Genomic DNA, 19861 nt, shown 5'->3' with positions numbered 1-19861 from the left:
GGCTTTGACTAAATAGTAGATAAGAACTATTTTAGGTGAAGGGAAAGACAGCACACAATACAGGACAGGTCAGCACAACTGGACTAAACCAAAAGCAGAACAGTTTCCTGAATAAACTAAATGCTTCAAAGGCCAGCGTAGCAGGGGTGGGGGTTTGGGGACCATGGTTTCAGGGCACATCTAAGTCAATTGGCATAAAATCTATTAAGAAAACATTCTGCATCCAACTTTGGAGAGTGGTGTCTGGGGTCTTATACGCTAGCAAGTGGCCATCTAAGATGCATCAATTGGTCTCAACCTCCCTGGAACAAACGAGAATGAAGAACACCAAAGACACAAGGTAATTATGAGCCCAAGAGGCAGAAAGGGCCACATAAACCAGAGGCTACATTAGCCTGAGACCAGAAGAACTAGATGGTGCCTGGCTACAACCGACGACTGCCCTGACAGGGAACACAACAGAGAACCCCTGAGGGAGCAGGAGAGCAGTGGGTTACAGACCCCAAATTCTAAAAAAGACCAGACTTAATGGCCTGACTGAGTCTAGAATGACCCTGGAGGTCATGGTCCCCAGACCTTCTGTTAGCCCAAGACAGGAACCATTCCCAAAGCCAGCTCTTCAGACAGGGATTGCACTGGACTATGGGATAGACGATGCTGGTGAAGAATGAGCTTTTTGGAACAAGTAGACACATGAGACTATGTTGGCATCTTCTGTCTGAAGGGGAGATAAGAGGGTAGAGGGGATCAGAAGCTGGCTGAATAGACAAGAAAAGAGAGAGTGGAGGGAAAGCATGTACTGTCTCATTAGGGGGAAAGCAATTAGGAGTATATAGCAAGGTGTTTATAAATTTTTGTATGAGAGCCTGACTTGATTTGCAAACTTGCACTTAAAGCACAATCAAAATTAAAAAAAAAAAAGATTGGGTCTGATGATCATCAAAGTCTTTCCTAGTTTGGCGGTTGGTTGATAAGTGAGTAAACATAGACCAGTTCCTCCAGTGACAGAAATGCTAATCAAAAAGTGCAGAAAACACATGATTCTTGGGATTGCAAGGGAAGAAGCCAGTTGCCCTTTCTCTCAGTCTCCCATGTCTTGCCTATAAAGGGCTGAGTGTGGCTTGATCATTTGGGAGGAGGAGGCGTTTCCCTTACAGAAGGACTCTCCTAGTTTCATTGCCTTTGAAAATGAAAAGGAAAGGTTAATAAAACAGTAGAAGACAGAGTGAAAATGTACTGAAACCTACGGTTTACACATTTTTATCTCCTAAAGTTTTTCAGCATTTCTTCAGAGGTGTGAGCTTTATCCTCAGAGTCAGTATCCAGGCTGGGAGGAAGCAGCCAGATTCAGGGTAGGGACACCCAGGATGCAAACTGTGTTCAACAATTGTGACAGTAACCTGAAATCCCTGCACTTTGCCGCCGTGGATACTCCCAGTACAGTAGATGTCCCCAGACCCTCCTGTTCTCTGTCTTCCCACTGAGTACATGCCACCTGGGGCATCTCTGTAGGTGTCTGTTTTACTTCAGAGAAGCTAAAAAAAAAAAAAAACTCTTAACTGTATACATGGGTGAGCTCTGCCATATGCTCTGCAGATCCTTCCATTTAGTTTGGATTTGTATCCAATTTACACCCCTGCCACTGCAAGCCATCAAACACTGAGAAAGTACTGTGTACCTACTATATGTCTTGCCTTTGGGGGAGCCCCCCAAGAGAGGAGGAAAGATTCTCCCTACTGGCCAATAAGGGAGAGAGAAGAGTGGCAGAGCAGGCAGGGAGAGGCATGGGCCACAGCCCGAGAGCAGCTGAGTGACACTGAGTAACATCTAGAGCAGCAATTATCAACTCAGAACGACAACAGAGCTACACGCAGCAACTACGATTCTATGTTGGGGCCTCCTTGTGCCCCTTGTATGCCTTCTCCAAGCATCCTTGGAAGATTTGAGGGAAGCCTGGATTTCCAGCTAATTAAGCTGGGAGGGGCTTGGAGTATTTTGTTTTGGGGTAGTCTGATGAATGTAGTATTTAAACTCACTGGCAGCCGAGGTCATAGGTGTAGCAGGGAAGACAAGGTGAACACCAGTTTAAGGAATAATACAAAACCCCGCAATGGTTAATGTGGGAACTTTTCGTACCAGATTTCATTGGTCTGGGAATTCAGGGTGATTTAATATAATCTGGTGCAGCTCCTACTAACAGGTGGATTTTAAACCAACGAGTATTATTGTATTTGTTAAAACTTGTCCAATTGTACACACTTAAAAAGGGTGAACATTTTACATATATACCTCAATAAACCTGAGCCCTTCTGGAAACATCCATGGATCTGGGCAAAAGGTATATATGTAAAATGTTCACCCTTTTTAAGTGTGTACAATTGGACAAGTTTTAACAAATACAATAATACTCGTTGGTTTAAAATCCACCTGTTAGTAGGAGCTGCACCAGATTATATTAAATCACCCTGAATTCCCAGACCAATGAAATCTGGTACAAAAAGTTCCCACATTAACCATTGCGGGGTTTTGTATTATTCCAGTGGGGTTGGTTGCACTGGGCCATTCAGAGCCCATGGGTACTGGTCCTATTGGCCCGTGGAGCTGCTGAAGACCATGCTGTCCCTCCCCAGATCTCAAACCTGCTCTGCAGGAGGAGAAAGAATAATGAGATCACACTGTGTAGAACTGGGTCCTGTGACCCTCATCTGGCAGGCCAGAAATCCAATTGGACGCAAGGCACAAAAGCAGCAGTTGGTAAAATCACTTTTCCTGGAGAAGATGTGCAGTGGCTGACAGGGCCGGTGAATGAGATTTCAATTAGAAATATGGAAGCAGATGGGCATGGATTTAAAGGGGTGGCTCACGGGGTGACTCCCAGAGCTGAGAGCAGCTGAAGCATGAACCCGAGGCACCTCCTGATCAGTTGTCCTTCCCAGATCCTATGATTGGTGCTGAGGCCCTGGCAGGAAGTTGCAGAGGAGGTATGGGGACCAGGGTATTAAACCACTCAAGATTCCTTCAGGAGGAAAAGCCCTTTTGCAGTCATAGCATCTGCAATCAGACCCAGACCAAGCCTCTTAGTTATCCAAGGGGGCAGGGAAGAGGGTGTTTGCTTGTAGGAGAAGTTTATTTCCAGGCTGCCCTTAAGAAACCCCACCCCTCTTGCTATTCTCCCCCAGTGAGCAATAAGGTTGCAAGGGGAGGAGCATGTGGCAACAGCTCCTGCCCGCTTCTAAGCCCTACTCAGGCTGGGCGTCTCCTGCCCCCCTGTGTCCTGGTCATCAGCCCCATCCCTCTGCGAGGAAGACACTAGCTGTGCTGCCAGGCTATCAGGGCTCCGTGCATGCTTCTGCCTCGGTGACATATTTGCATTCTGAAGATGATACCTTGAGCCCTGGAAGCAATTCTGTTGTTGCTGCTGTTAGTTGCTGTTAATTCCAAGTCATGGCGACCCCATGTGTGCCGATTAGCACTGCTTCATAGGGTTTTCAAAGCTGCGACCTTTTGGGTGCAGATTGCCAGCTCTGTCTTCAGAGGCACCTCTGGGTGGGTTCGAACCACTAGTCCTTCTGTTAGTAGGCTGGTATGTGTGTGACCGTTTGCATCACCCAGTGGAAGCAACTCTAGTGAGTAAAAATACAGGCGCTGTTGCAGGTTAGAGAGATGGAGTTAGCACACAAACGCAGTTCTGAATGAGGGAAGCAAGTGTTGCCCTGAGTGACTAGAATTCTTCTGCTTGGTGGAACCCAACCCAAGCCAGTGCCTGAGAGCTGTCTAGGATGGATCCTCCTAATAAAGGTATTATTGCTGCACAGTAGAATATAACCAGGATGAAGACAGTGGGAGACCTCCCATCCTCCTGCTTCCTTAACCTGTGCCCAGCATGCCCTCAGAAGATCTGTTCTATATTAAGACCAAGAGGCCCTGGTTTCTTGAGAAGTGGCTTCACAAGTCATCTTGTCCAACACTTTTGTGTACAGGTTTGAAGCCTGTGATTGAGAGAGATGAGGTGGCTTTCTCATATTTACTCCTTCATTCATCCAACAAAGCACGTGTTCAATGAGTAAGGAACTGACCGCCTGCTCTTAAATTGCTCTCACACCCCTGATGGGAGTCAGGCAAGTAAGCAAGCACTTGAAATATGGCATAGTGATGAGAAATGGAAGCACAGGAGGGGCAAAACCTCCCCAGAAGGGGCCGTTTAGGCAGAGAAGTCAGACAAGGGAAGGTAGCTTGAGTTGTTCAGAGCCTGTGATGGTGGCAGGTGAGGTTGGAAAGTGGAACCTGTCAGAGAACGAACAGCTTTGTCTGCCCTGAGAAAGTGTTTCGCTTCACTTTGAAGGCTCTGGGGCTCAGTTACAGGGTGGGAGGCAGTTTCCAGGGAGTTGTCTGGGCAGCAGCCTGATTTCAGTAATTTTAGGTGAGAATAGGAGATAAGGGAGTGGAGAGGACAAGTTTTAATTACCCCTTCTGGAGGCTTGGCTGTGAAAAGGAGGAGGTGAGAGAGGTCAGGCACCTTGGGGATTTAAGAAGGGAGGGTGGGTGGATCATGGTCCCCAAAGAGGCAGGGGCTGTGTGGATGGGACATAGCCAGGAAGAGAAGCGCTTTTTCAGTGAGAAAGGCAGGAGAGGCTGGAATGGCTGTGGGTGCAGATGAGTTTCTGGATGTTAGAGCAGGAATTTCCTCCACAATAGCCCCTATTTTCCTGTGAAGGAGATGAAGCATCCGCTAAGAAGTGGCAGAGCCAGAAGCTGGAAGAGAATGGAGGAAGATAGGAATAAAAACCAAAGCCATTGTCATCAAGTGGATTCCAACTCATAATGACCCTATAGGACAGAGTAGAACTACCCCATAGGGTTTCCAGGGCTATAAATCTGTACGGAAGCAGACTGCCACATCTTTCTCCTGTGGAGGAGCTTGTGGGTTCAACTCACCAACCTTTTGGTTAGCAGCAAAGCACTTAACCACTGCGCCACCAGGGCTCCTGGAAAATAGAAATTGCTGTCCTATAAATAGGGATGAGAAATACTAGAGTACATAGATTTTCTTGTTGAGATCAAAGACCATACATTAGATATAGGAGTTGCTGAGGGTAACTCCCAGTGTAGGTCTGAGAATGATGTCTTAATCCAAAGGATGATTCTTAGAGTGGCTTTATTTTTTGGTAACAATACTAAATTATACCATGTCAGAGGGACTTGGCTAGAGGGAGATGAGTTGATATGTGATCTTATCCAGCCACCCAGGTGTGGGAATGGAGAGGATGGGTGGTTAGATCGGCCTAGAATTGGTGTTTTCTGAGCAAGCAGAGGATATTTTGCAGAGATGGAAAAGTAAAGGCCTAGACCTGGCATTGAGGATAGTTGCCTGGTAGGGAGAGAAAAAATCTGCCTCCACACTAGAGAGCTACTGGGCAGCAAAGTCCTGGGGCCCAGCCAGGCTTCTGTGAAGGGAGCCTGAGGACACAGAGGTTTTATGGTGGAATGGCAATCTGAGAGGTCAGCGGTGGTAGGAGGTATCAGGATAGAATGAGATAGCGAGTAAGTGACCAGTGAGGCAGGCGTTGATGGCACTGGCACATGAAGATAGAGACAAGAAGCAAAGATGAAATAATTGGCTTTAGGGTCCTTAACAGTCATCTCATGTCACCTATTTCGTTGAGGATCGGGCTTTGGTCCCAGGTGATATTTATGATACGGAATGCAATTTCTGCTCAAGAGTTCAAAGAGAAAGTGGATGAAAAGTCCTAGGCCATAGGATTTATCCCTCAGGCTATTGGAGAAGAATATGCTGAGCTCTTTCATTTTTTTCCCTTTAGTTTTTTCTGTTTTATTTTAATGGCAAAAGGTAAGATCAGGTATAATGTATTTTTAACAGCTTTATGGAGATGCAGTTTACATACCATAAAATTCACCCGTTTAAAGTGTACGATTTAATAGTTTTTAGTATATTCACGGAGTTATGCATCCATCACCACAATCCATTTTAGAACATTTTCATCACCCCAAAAGAAACCCATTAGCAGGCTCTCCTAACTCCTCCTAGCCACCCAGCCCCCAGCCCTAGGCAACCACTAATCTTCTTTCTGTGTCTGTAGATTTGCCTGTTCTGGAGGTGTGTATAAGTGGGAGCTTCACTTTGTGATGTGACCGGTGGCCAGCACAGCAGGTCCAACGTAGTTTACCTCTGAGGGACAGTACACACTTAGATGAGGACTGAGCAGAGTATGACAGGCTTCTCTTCCAGTGCTCTCTCCACATTCCTTTGAGAGGAGAGTATGAAAGCTTGTGTGAAGCCACGTGTAGACTTTTTAAAAAGAATTCAATTCAGCTGTATATTCCAAAGCTGGTGATAACCACAGTCCAGATTTTATCACAATACAAGACATGCTTTCTTGCTCCTCTACCTGTTTTAAATCCACTTGCATGGAAAGATTTGGGGAGACAGGAGCCTGCCACATAAACTCAGCCTTCATGGCTACCTTTAGAATGCCCTGTTGTGGGGCAGAGAAGCACATGCTCCAGAGCCAGCCAGCCTGGGTTTGAACCCCAGCTCTGCTGCTTCCCAGCTATGTGACTTTGGACAAGTTACTTAACCGCTTTATCTCAGTTTCCTCATCTGTGATGTGTGTATAAACATAGTGCCTAGCTCATGGGATTATTGTGAGGATTAAATGAGTTAATATATAGAAATGTGTAAACAACTGCCTGGCAAGTAATAAACCCCATGAGCACTAGTGAGGGCAGTGGTGGTTCAGTGGTAGAATTCTCACCTTCCACGCGGGGGACCCAGGTTTGAGTCCTGGCCAGTGCACCTCAAGCACAGCCACCATCCGTCAGCAGAAGCTTGTGGGTTGCTATGATGCTGAACAGATTTCAGTGGAGCGTCCAGACTAAGACAGACTAGGAAGAAAGGCCTGGCAATCTACTTCTGAAAATCAGCCAGTGAAAATCCTGATGACAACGGTCCAATCCTGTTGTACATGGGGTCACCGTGAGCCAGAGGCTGACTGGACAGCAGCTAACAACAACATGGGCATTAGCTATTACCTGAGAATATTATTTGTTGTGAGTTTGTGTCGTGTGCCGCTGAGTAGATTCTGAGCCACAGAAACTGTTAAGGATTGAGTTATGTCCCCCCACAACCTCTGCCTGTGGTTATAATCCCACTCGTGAATGGGGTTGTGTTTATTGAGTTAATGAGACGGGATTAACATGTCTCTTGAGTTAGTCTCTTTGGACATATAAAAAGGATTAAATAAGCAAGTGAGAGAAGCAGAGATGGGGGAAGAGAGATGCCAAGCCACATGAAGATCGCCCAGGAGCAGAAGCTCAAAGAGATAAGGACCTTCCTCCAAGGCAACAGAGAGAGAAAGCCTGCTCCTAGAGCTGGCACCATGAGTTCAGACTTCTAGCCTCCTAAACTGTGCAAAGATTAATTTCTGATGTTAAAGCCACCCACTTGTGGTATTTCTGTTATAACAGCACTAGATAACTAAGACAGGGACCCCATGTGACAGAATAGAACTACCCCGTAGGGTTTCCTAGACTGTGCTCTTTACATGAGAAAATGCCAGCTCTTTCTCCCACAGAGCCACTTGGTGAGTTCAAACCACCAAGCTTCTTGTTAGCAGTCTAATGCTTAATCATTGAACCATTGCACCATGAGCTCATGCTGGCTGTTATTTTCAGTCTGGGGGAGGGATGAGAGGAGAGACTGAGCCTCGCCAGGTGCTGTGTGTACACATGACTGTGACTGCGGCTCCCGCCTGCTCATTATCTCATGATGATCTGCAGTAGTGAATGTGTAGGATTATGGAGTCTTCCAACAGAAGTTCGGCTTCACTTTCAAGCAAAGGATGATTTTGTTCCTGGCAAATATAGGTGTTAGCCTAGGTGGGGCTTATCTTTCTAGTCCTCCCTGCCCAGTTCTGACTGTCCTCTAGCCTCACCTCCTGACAACCCCACCAGCCAGACCCCTTCTTCCCCCACACCTGGTGTTTCTAAACACAGGTTGCTTGGAGACAAATATAAAACTGTATATAAGAAGTGCTGAATTAAATATATTTTTAATTTTGTCTGTCTAACACAATTAACTTCCTCAAAGAAGAGGTTTTTTTTTTTTTTCTTTTTTTCCCCGTTTGAATTTTCTGTGGCACGTAGCACTGGGTATTCTAGTTACACCAAATTGAATATGGAGAAAAATCCATTTGCTTACAAAGTATTTGAGAAATTTGTTTTCCAGCATGTAAGCATTTTCCTTATGACACAGATATTATTTATTATTAATTTGCTCAGCAAAGCCTTTTTAAAATGACTGGTGCAAGGGTCACCTTCAACACTGTCTGATCCAAATGTACAATCTAAACTAATAAAGGGCAAGCCAGTTAGTGATTCATGACTGAGGGATGAGCCCATCCTCATCAGTGTGTGTGTGTGTGAGAGAGAGAGAGAGAGAGAGAACCCCCACAATGCTGTATTCTTTACCTGGCTTCCTCTCCTACAATGTTGTATTGCAAAATTATTTCCTTTGCTAGCCCCTCCCCCCCTTCCAGCTTTGCATATGAGTCTTGCTTTTACTTGGAGGTTATATGTAAACCCCATTGCTAAGAATGTTGCTGACTTGACTTGTATGAACTCTCTAGTTATAAACCCCTTTAAAAGTAACTTACCTGCCCACCTTCGGCGAGCATCTTGGGAGCAATAGCGCTGCTGACTCCATTTCCTCGTACAATGAAATAAAGGTACCTTTCTTGTTCTCCTGCCTCGGTTTCTCATTTATTGGCCAGTCCGAGTCATGCCGAGTAAGAACCTGGGGTTTCCACTCGGTAACGTGGAGTGGTGTTCAAGGGTGACAGAGGAGGAAGCAACTTCCCGTTGGAAGAGTTGCCATCATGCTTGACAATCTGAATGGTGGGTACAGTGATCCATGTTCTATTTTCAATGAAACAAGATGCTTTTTTACATTTGAAGCTCTCCATAAATGTATTGAGAGAGGCTGCTCTTCAGAATTCTCAATGTAGTGAAACCTCTAAATCTCAATTTAAATTTGGAAAGAGGCAGAGATTAGTACCATGTAGATCAATCACTAGGTACTGAATATCCAGTGTGTGACCAGCACAGAATTCCAAGTTCTTTGAGGGGCAGGAGAAGAAAAAAAAAGTAAGATATAGTTCTTGAACCCAATAAGCTTAGAGTTTGTAGTGACAAGAAAATGTATAAAAACCAGCGGTGAGCGATATTAGTGTATGTATAAGATTTTCACTGTGAGGAAATTCAAAGAAGAGAGACATGAGATCCAGAGCAGTCAGGAAAGGCTTCAGAGAGAAGGGCAGACTTGAGGCCAGCCTGGACAGTGGTATTCAGCAGGAGGTAACCTGAGTGAGCAGAAGCTTGGCACTGGAAATGGACGTGTTCTTGACACTGACATTTCTGGTCTGGCTGGAGTGAAGAAGCATCTTCTTCACATTTGTTCCATGATTGTGACTCTGACCTCAGCCTCTACCTCCATTCTCTCCTAATACTTCCAGCGTCTGCCACCCAGCAGATTCTGTGAGGCTCTACACACTCCTACAGGCACCGAGGGCGCCAACCTATGCTTGGTGGGTAGAGAGAATGCCATGGCAGGATCCTGAACATCTATGTTTGAATAATTCTTTCCACAGTAAAGTCAGGGTCCAGGGTCTGAGGTATGAACCCAGCCTCACAGGGTTAACTTACCGACGGACTCCATCCCTCTGCCACGACCCTTGGCTCCCCTTTTCCTCATAACAAGCCCTGTTTTGTGGTTCTGCAGGTTCCCAAAGGTACTGACCAGAACTGGGCTCAAAAACTCTATGACCGACACTCTAGCAGCCAGCACTTCCAGAAACCTCGCATGTCCAACACGTCCTTCATTGTCATCCACTTTGCAGATAAGGTAGGTCGCCTCTTTGTTGGCTTTGGCACTCTTCCAGTCCCACTTAAGGTAGACTCAAGGGCTTCTGGGCTAAGTTAGAGCTGTCCCTATTCAATTCAGGTGGTCTGAGCCTCTTTAAATAGGTTCTCCTTTTGTCCTTTCTTACCCACCTGGCTGCATCTCATATTGTTACTACATGACATAACCTTACAGGGGAGTGTTCTTTTTTTCCAACCATGAATTTAGCAAATATTTTCTGAGGATTTCTCTCCTGGGAATATGTCATGTTGTTAGTTGCCATCAAGTCAGTTCTGCCTCATGGCGACCCTACATTTGCAGAGTAGGACTGCTTCATAGGGTTTCTAAGGCTATGACCTTTTGGAAGCAAATCACCATGCCTGTCTTCCAAGGCGCCTCTGTGTGGGTTCGAACCGCCAACCTTTAGTTGAGTCGACCTAGTGGTTGAGTGCTTAACCATTTGGACTGCCCAGGGACTCCTCTTGGGAATATAGCAGTAAGTAAAACAGTTATGATACTACCCACATGGAGCTTGGGGAGGAAAAGGAGGGAGTAAAAATGAAGTATGTACATGGCTTGGTTTATTACATGGAATAAGTGTTAATCTTCTTTGAGTGGTTCTTTTCCCAAAACCTTGTGTATATGTAAAATTTTCTAAATGGATTTCTGTTTGATATGCATTAGCTTGGTGCTTTTCAAATTGTAATATGCCTATAAGTCACCTAGGGTCTTATTAAGATGCAGATTCTGATTTGGTACATCTTGGATGTGGTTGAGAAGCTTCATTTATAGACCCCTAAGGAAGCCTTCTATTAAAGGCCATCTTACGGGAACTTCTTTATAAAGTAATATTTTTCCCACAAAATAAATGCTCAGTTCCCACTGTGTAAATCCTGATCACATATTGAGTTTGATTAAATGGGAACATCTGTGGGCTTTCAGCCTACTCACAACTCTTTAAAAAAACACTACATAGCTAAGATGAAACTACTCAGGTACTCAAGAAACTGCTAATCTGACTAAAGCACTAACTACTGTTCCTCTTTCCCATTGCTGTGGCCCCAGGTGGAGTACCATTCAGATGGTTTTCTTGAGAAAAACAGAGACACAGTGTATGAAGAGCACATCAACATCCTGAAGGCCAGCAAGGTAAAGAACATCAGAAAGGGGGAAAATAGAGCAAGAACGTCCCAGCTAAAACTGGGATAGGGGATGGTGGTGTTGGCCACATTCTACAGAAGAGGAAGGCAAGGATGTTGGCCAGTGGGCAGGTAAAGGGGTGTGTGTGCGTGTGTGCGTGTGTGTGTGTGTGTGTTGGTTATTTCTATCTGAAAACATTTAGGATGGAGGAAAGACAGCAGGCAAGAGAGAGCCAACTGGGAAAGGTACCAGCTAATGAAAGATGGGGGAGAAGGGAGGACAAGAGAGGTGACCCTCTGAAGGAGAGACAGAGATGAGCGTCAAGATAAAAATGTCATTGGTGTTCATTGAGTCATGTCTTTTCCATCTCCTGCTACAGATGTAAAATTACTTAAACCCCTTCAGATCCTATTATCAGTGCATTTAATTTCTGTTTAAAAGTCTGTAGAACCTCTCAATAAGCTAAAGCTTAAGATAAATGGGATAGAAGATGGAATTCAAGGGACACTTAAATTTACTACTTTAGAATCTTAATTTCTACTGTCGCCAAAATTTTGGTATTTCCTTCTCATGAGCATAACAAAAAGATAGCAAATATTGTGTCTGTTCTGCAGATAGAGGAAGCAAGGTGCCAATTCACCTAAGCAAATATCTGTTAACACCTACCTTGTGAGGCACTGTCCTGAACACCCGACGTCACACCGTTAGTAAGACAGAGTCTACCCTCTACTTGCTTACATTTTAAGGGGATGTGAGTGGGTAGATAAGCATACGCACAAGTAACCGTGAAAGGAGAGCAGGGACGGGGAGAGAGTCATGCAACCAGGGAGAAACATGGACCCTGGAGTTCCAAAAGGCTGAAACATAGGTGCAGCTGCTATTGCTGGCTTTAGCCTTGCAAAGGAATCCCAGAAAAGAACTTTCCAGGATTTAGGAGGCTTTCTGCCAGGCCACATGATACTGACCTTACTGCAGGGGCCTGATAACACTGTAGAAATGGCAGATTAATTTCTCTTTGTGATAAGCTTTAGGTGAATGCATTGGGGTGAGATGATAAAATGGAGAAAATACACCCAGCAAAATGGACCCAAGGACTTAAAGCCGAGTAAACCCTGTTCAATCATGTGGCCCTAAGGCAAGGGCTTTAGGGAGGATTTGAATCAGTCCCAGCACGTGGGCTGCTGGGGGCAGACCCCTGTCCATTGTCATCTCCAGGATATCTAGAACATCAGGGAATTAGTCGTCAGTGAGGCAAACTTGCTTTTGGTAAATGTGAATATCATTTTGGAGTTCAACACAAGATTAACCTCTCAGCTTCCCAAGTCTCCAGCTCTCTAGTCAATGGTGGCTAATATGAGGTTTTCATTTTTTATAAGAGTGTGAGAGGGAATAGGAGAGGAGCCCCAAGCCACAGGGAAAGAGGAGAAGTAAATGGTTTGAGCACCTGGGAAATTGTTTCCTCATTATGTAAGTCTGTGTGCTTCTTAGGGTACCACAAGCACACCTGAGATGAGAAATATTAACGAAGATTCCTTCAGGGACTGGCACTTCCCAGGTGCACTTTAAGCTGTCCCTCTTGGTGCAGATCTGTGGCTCTGCCACTCTGAGACCCACTGGGTTCAGGGTCCCGAGAAAATCCACAGGGAGCTTGATTTTGTTCCCTGGACCTGTTGTGGCAGCCTTCCATCAACAGCTAGAATGAAAAGTAAAGACCAAATCCTGTTATGCCCAAGTCCATGCCCCTCCACTCTTACAGTTTTTGAAAGCCCAACAGCAGGTGCCTATATTGATAGTTTATTGGCAAGATTTGCACAACAAACTTCCGAATAGCACGTATGCAGGAAGAGTACCAAGGTTTAGAACTTTGAGCTCTTCATGATCATTAAAGCACCAGGTACCCAAGGGCTACCTGGTCTGTTATATTCATTGGGAGGCTAGATGGGGAGAAAATTCACCTGGAAGGTGAGAAAACATGGATTTACAAACTCTGACCGCTTTGCTTGTCAGAGCCTGAGTTAGTAGGGGGTGGGAGTATCTGCTTAGGCACTGTTATGGCCAGAATGAAAGTCTTCGTAAAGCCAGATGCATGTCAGAAGTCAAGGCCATTGGAAGGCATTTCAGGACCTCTGATTCCTTCCTGGGAAGTACATGCAGGAGTCCTGTACTGTGCACTGGGCATTAGTCTGCTCAGCCTTCTGCTCAGGTGCTAGAGGAGCTTCAGGGAGCCACAGCCTTCCCTTCTGCTCTACTGGGACTTAGTTCCACCCAGGAGCTAAGATACACAGAAAATGTCCCTTCAGGCCGTGCAGCAGGCTGACTTTAATTTCTAGGCCATGAGACCTCCCCTGGGGTCAGTCCTCACACCCTTAGTCAGAGGGAGCCTATTACTGGGTTCATTCAAGTGGCTCTTCAGCATCTTCTGAAACGTTAATCAGAGAAGAACCACAGAGGCCCTACAAGGGCTGGGACACTGCTATCTTGTTAGAAGTTTCTCCTTTCAGGTAGAAGCACAAATGAGGGCTGGGGAAAGAGAGTCGGGGCCTTTTCATCAGATGCAGAGTTCAGTCCTGCCATTGTATTGATTTTGTCTTAATTTTAGTATCTATCAGGGATTCCAGAATCTAAAAAGGAGCACTGCCCATAAAACACACTCTCACACTCTCTCAGTAGATCATAATTTATTAGTAACCGAGCTTCCTCCCTCTCCCCCCATTTTTATTTAATACCTTCAGTGAGTATTTATGTGATGTATAATGGTAAATAATACAGTTATTACCCTTCGTGGAGATTACAGCCTAGTAAGAAGGATGGATAGTTAAATAAATATGTAAGGTTATGGTAATGCTATGAAGGTCAAGAAGAAGGTACTATAGAAAAGAATAATGGGGATGTATTGAGGGTCCCCAAGACCACCCAAAGGTTTAGTGATTTGCTAGGAAGACTCACAGCACTCTTGTACTCATGGCTATGATTTATCTCACAGTGAAGGTATGCAAAGCAAAATCAGCAAAGGGAAAAGTGCATGGGGTGAAGTCCGCAGGAAGCCATGCACACACTTCCAAAAGCCCTCTCCCAGTGGAGTCACACAGCATGCTCTTAATTCCCCCAGCAATAAGTGTGACAGCGTGTATAAAGTATTGTCTCCCTTGAACCCAGGTGTCCGGGGTTTTTATTGAAGGTCAGTCATGTAGGCACGTACCAAAATTCTAGACTCCCAGTAGGAAAGCAGGTGCTCAGCACAAACCATAATGTTTGTGCAAACAATTTAGGCACAGTAAATCATTCTTGTGAGAGAATGGTGAGAATTCTCCTGAAATCCAAGTTCCCAGACACCAGCCAAGGGCTGACTTTGTAAGCAAACCTTTTTAAGGGCGGCAGTCCCAGGCCTGCTATGTTAACTTTTCTGCACAGAGGTATCTGTTTTAGATTGGTGGTGCTGGGTTTTTATTAGAAATGAAATGCAGGCTTATAAAAAATTTAAATAGCATAGAAATGTATAAAATAAAATCAAAGTACTTCTTCCCACTCCTTGACTCTTGTGAATTTCCATTTTGCGTATGTAAGTGTACCAGTGCATCTTTTTAAGATTCACATGAATCATTTACACATATTCTTCCCTTAATTTTTCATTTACCATTATATCTTGGACATCTTAACAACAGGAATACAGATCTACTTCATTTTTTTAAAAAAACAACTGCTGGTATTTTGCTAATTCAAATAATGCAGCAATGAATGTCCTTTACATATATTTTTGTTTGCTTGTACAATTATATCTCTCAGGTAAATTTTTAGAAGTGGAATTGATGGGTCAAAGACCGTGTACATCAAAAGTTTATAGATACTGCTAATTTGGAGGGTAGAATAGGTAACCTACCCCTTCTCTTTCCTACCTACTGATCACAATTCTGACTTTTACCCTCATCAGCTACTGTTCCTAAAGGCCAGTGGCCTTGTTGCCAACTGCCCACCCCCAAATCCAAGTAAACCCCATGAGAAGCTGCAATGGTGCCACTAGCGCTCAGAGATCAACCAAGACAGGCTTCTAGGCTACCAGACCCGAGCAGAAGGAGGGCTAGGAACTGTCCACCCTGAACCCGTTCCAGCCCATTTAAGATGTTCCAAAACGTAAAAAGCAAAGATTGATACTAGGCCACTATAAACTCACAGATGGGCTCTATACAGACTGCCAGCTACAGATCAAAGAGTGATTCTAAATGTGCTTTAAATCATTTGGACAGATGGGCATTTCTGGAAGCATCTGTCATTTTAGCATTTTTTAAAGCTCATTACTTACGGAGTCTATGTTACTTTCTTTTAATTTTTTAGTTTTCACAGCGATCCAGTGAGGTTTATGTTTCTAACTCCATGTTAAAGGTAGAAAAAGAAAGACCTAGGAAGATATGAGGTCATATGTCATTGAGTTAATGCCTAATTTGTTATTAGTTTTTATCACGCTGTTGTGGTTAGGAGCTGTCGAGTCTGTTTCCAACTCATAGTGACTCCATGTGACACAATAGAACTGCCCCATAGGGGTTTCTAGGCAGTAATCTTTACAGGAGCAGATCGCCAGGTCTTTTCTCCCGAGGAGTGGCTGGATGAGTTCAAACCGCCAACCTTTCAGTGAGCAGCCAAGCTACCTGTTTTGCCACCAAGGATCCTTTTTATCACACTAAATATAGCTTAGAAAATAATTGAAGTTGTCAAGGATTTCACTTTACTTGGATCCACAATCAATGCTCACAGAAGTGGTAGTCAAGAAATCAGAGGACATATTGTGTTGGGCAAATCTGCTGCAAAAGACCTCTTTAAAGTGCTGAAAAGCAGGGATGTCACTTTGAGGACTAAGGTGCACCTCATCCAACCCATAGTATTTTCAGTCATCTCATATGCTTGTGAAAGCTGGATAATGAATAAGAAAGACTGAAGAAGAATTGACACCTTTGAATTATGGCATTGGCAAAGAATATTGAATATACCATGGACTGCCAGAACAAACAAATCTGTCTTGGAAGACATACAGCCAGAATATTCCTTAGAAGCAAGGGTGGTGAGACTCCATCTCACATACTTCGGACATGTTTTCTGGAGGGAGCAGTCCCTGGAGAAGGACATCATCCTTGGTAAATTGGAGGGTCAGCAAAAAAGAGGAAGACCCCCAATGAAATGGATTGACACAGTGGCTGCAATTGTGGGCTCAAGGATAGCAAACATTATGAGAATGGCACAGGACCGGGCAGTGTTTCATTCTGTTGGACACAGGGTCACTATAAGTTGGAACTGATTCAACAGCACCAAACAACAACAACCCAGTGCCATCGAGTCGATTCCAACTCATAGCGACCCTATAGGACTGAGTAGAACCACCCCATAGAGTTTCCAAGGAGTGCCTGGCGGATTCAAACTGCTGACCCTTTGGTTAGCAGCCATAGCACTTAACCACTACGCCACCAGGGTTTCCAACAAGCATAGCTAATTCTCAAATCCTGTATGCAAATTCATTTACTTCAGTATTTTTATTTTATGGGAGGCCTAATAGTTTTTTGTTTTGTTTTCTTTTAATTTTTGTGTGGCATCCCTGACAAGAAATTAACAAATTGTTGTGAATAATTAAGTACTATGGGATGGAAGACTCCCATATACCTACCAGCCAAAGAGGTGTTTGAAGAACTCCCATCCAGAGCAGTGAAATAAAACAATGTTAATGAGAATGTAATTAGTAAAGACAGTTATGCTGCATAAGAGGTTATAATGTAGCTAATTACTTTCTCAGCAATCAGAGAGCTATAAATAGAGACTAAGGAAAGAAATACCTCTTAAAAACATGACTTAACATTATTAATAGACTGATTTGTTTTAAATACTAAGGGATGTAGGTTTTTTCCTCCTGGTTTTTGCTTATCATATAAAAAGCAGTATTTTATCAATCTGAAAACAGATTGTAAAAGGAGAATTTTGTCCTTGGAAGATTTCCGTTTCCAGCACTACAGAGTGCGGCCCAGAAGGACAGGCAGTGGGTGGAGTGTTTATGCCAGAACGTGCAGGTAGCCAGGGCTGGCCTGATCAGTGTCCTGGGCTAGGGGGCAGGTAGTCCTGACTCTCCTCCATCCCCACAGAAGGGACCTCTACACCATATTGATCCAGAGCTGCCTACCCTGGGCCATTTCAATCCCTAAAGTCCAAGAGTCACAAAGGAGTAGTGCAGACAAGGCCAAATGCTATCTTTTTCCCATCTCCTTCCCACTTGTTATGCTGTGGCTTCAGTTCATCAGGAAATGACGTCGTACAGTCTACATGTGTCTGCTGATTTCCACACTAATCCTTTCCTTACTGGTGACGTACATGTCCAGTTTTGAGCCAAGAGATTTACTTTTAAATACGTATATATTTTTAAATTTATTTCTTGAGAGAGAGAATTCACATACCATCAGAAGTTTATTTTCAAGTGTACTCGGAGTGCTGCCTGTTCAAAATCAGTTTGTGCTGATAGTTGAAAGGTTTCTATTGACATTTAGAACAAACAAGTCACTGTAGCAAGGATAGCTTTGTAGTTAGTAAAACATCACCACTACCCACTTTTCAGTGCAGGAAAGTCCACGTTTTTCTTCTTTGAAAAATGAAGTGCTAAGACTTCCTCCAAAGCACTTTTAAGCAAGATTTTTTTTTTTTTAATCTTTTTAATATCTGGAGTTTTTTTCTTAAGAGTAGCATGGACCTTGTAAAAGAATTGGTTGCAAAGAAAAATGTATTTTTATATTATTTTGCTTGTATTATTATGTTTACAGCCATAATTTTTTTTTAATAATTTTTATTGAGCTTTAAGTGAAGGTTTACAAATCAAGTCAGTCTGTCACATATAAGCTTATATACACCTTACTCCATACTCCCACTTACTCTCCCCCTAATGAGTCAGCCCTTCCAGTCTCCCTTTCGTGACAATTTTGCCAGTTTCTAACCCTCTCTACGCTCCTATCTCCCCTCCAGACAGGAGATGCCAACACAGTCTCAAGTGTCCACCTGATACAAGTAGCTCACTCTTCATCAGCATCTCTCTCCTACCCATTGTCCAGTCCCTTCCATGTCTGATGAGTTGTCTTCGGGAATGGTTCCTGTCCTGGGCCAAAAGAAGATTTGGGGACCATGACCACCAGGATTCCTCTAGTCTCAGTCAGACCATTAAGTCTGGTCTTTTTATGAGAATTTGGGGTCTGCATCCCACTGTTCTCCTGCTCCCTCAGGGGTTCTCTATTGTGCTCCCTGTCAGGGCAGTCATTGGTTGTGGCCGGGCACCGTCTAGTTCTTCTGGTCTCAGAATGATGTAAGTCTCTAGTTCATGTGGCCCTTTCTGTCTCTTGGGCTCACAGGTATCGTGTGACCTTGGTATTCTTCATTCTCCTTTGATCCAGGTGGGTTGAGACCAATTGATGCATCTTAGATGGCCGCTTGTTAGCATGTAAGACCCCAGACGCCACATTTCAAAGTGGGATGCAGAATGTTTTCATAATAGAATTATTTTGCCAATTGACTTAGAAGTCCCCTTAAGCCATAGTCCCCAAACCCCCGCCCTTGCTCCACTGACCTTTGAAGCATTCAGTTTATCCTGGAAACTTCTTTGCTTTTGGTCCAGTCCAAGTAGAGCTGACCTTCCGTGTATTGAGTATTGTTCTTCCCTTCACCTAAAGTAGTTCTTATCTACTAACTAATCAGTAAATAACCCTCTCCCCCCCCACTCGCCCCCTCGTAACCACAGAAGTATGTGTTGTTCTCAGTTTATACTATTTCTCAAGATCTTATAATAGTGGTCTTATACAATATTTGTCCTTTTGCTTCTGACTAATTTCACTCAGCATAATGCCTTCCAGGTTCCTCCATGTTATGAAACGTTTCACAGATTCGTCACTGTTCTTTATGGATGTGTAGTATTCCATTGTGTGAATATACCACAATTTATTTAACCATTCATCCGTTGATGGACACCTTGGTTGCTTCCAGCTTTTTGCTATTGTAAACAGAGCTGCAATCAACACGGGTAGCCATAATTTTTAAAGATAAAATTCTAGGCAAGAGATACCAACCAAACTGTTCTGATAGTGTGCCTTATTTTGGTTTCATGCATCTGTTTTAAAGGAAATGTGTTTCATACTCTTACAAACAGAAGTGAATAGGTATGATTTCCAAGGTAAACAGCCATAGCTACAGCTGTAATTGACATTTTTCTTAAAACTGTCGAATTGTCTTTATAACATGTTTATGTGCTTCTTCTAATCCCTTTTCAGATATATTTTCTTTAGGCTTTTAAAACCTATAGATACACTAGAAGAGCTGAGAATTCCAAACCCAGTACCTATGGACATGTTTCAAATAAGTGTCAGACAGCATTAGGAAGTGCTTGGTTTGCCTGAAGGTATTGTCTGAGCGTTTTTGAGTTTGAAGGGAGCCTGTTTTTAGAAAGGCCCAGGTGGATGCCGTTTCCTAGGGCTGCCCTAATGTGAATTGTAGTAGTTCCATTATGGTCAGTCTGTTTATAAGCAGGCTGTCCAGTAGTACTAAAAACATAATTAGGAATGCATTCTTTTGCATGAATCCTTCATCGAGCAGAAATTTGGTAACTACTTTTCATTGTGACTTTGGGTTTGGTTATAGTTGGGACACTCCTGGGATAAGGAACCACCTAGCCCTCTTACTCTAAGGTGGGAGGGGGAATAATAATCGAGTATTTCTTGTCTGGGTCTTTTGCCATTCTACAGCCCGAGGTTGAACATGGCACCTCTTGGTCTTTGAATGCTGTCGTCAAAGTCAATTTCT

The 19861-nt window shown here is 43.9% G+C and overlaps 1 protein-coding gene across 3 annotated transcripts in view; it reads left to right on the top strand.

Moving 5' to 3' along the window:
* MYO5B (myosin VB) overlaps window positions 1–19861 on the top strand; it is a 535083-nt gene that overhangs the window by 262391 nt on the left and 252831 nt on the right. For all 3 annotated transcript variants that reach the window (XR_007519178.1, XM_049900180.1, XM_049900178.1), the window contains exons 13-14: window positions 9797–9919; window positions 10982–11065. Coding sequence is in view for 2 of the 3 variants with exons in the window: in XM_049900180.1 (XP_049756137.1) it covers window positions 9797–9919; window positions 10982–11065 (207 nt within the window). In the remaining variant the exon portion in view is untranslated. The remainder of the gene's footprint in view (window positions 1–9796; window positions 9920–10981; window positions 11066–19861) is intronic.

The sequence above is a fragment of the Elephas maximus genome, chromosome 11, assembly GCF_024166365.1.
Source record: "Elephas maximus indicus isolate mEleMax1 chromosome 11, mEleMax1 primary haplotype, whole genome shotgun sequence".
NCBI lineage: Eukaryota > Metazoa > Chordata > Mammalia > Proboscidea > Elephantidae > Elephas > Elephas maximus.
Note: the sequence above shows the minus strand (reverse complement) of the source record. Positions and strands in the feature narration are given on the sequence as shown.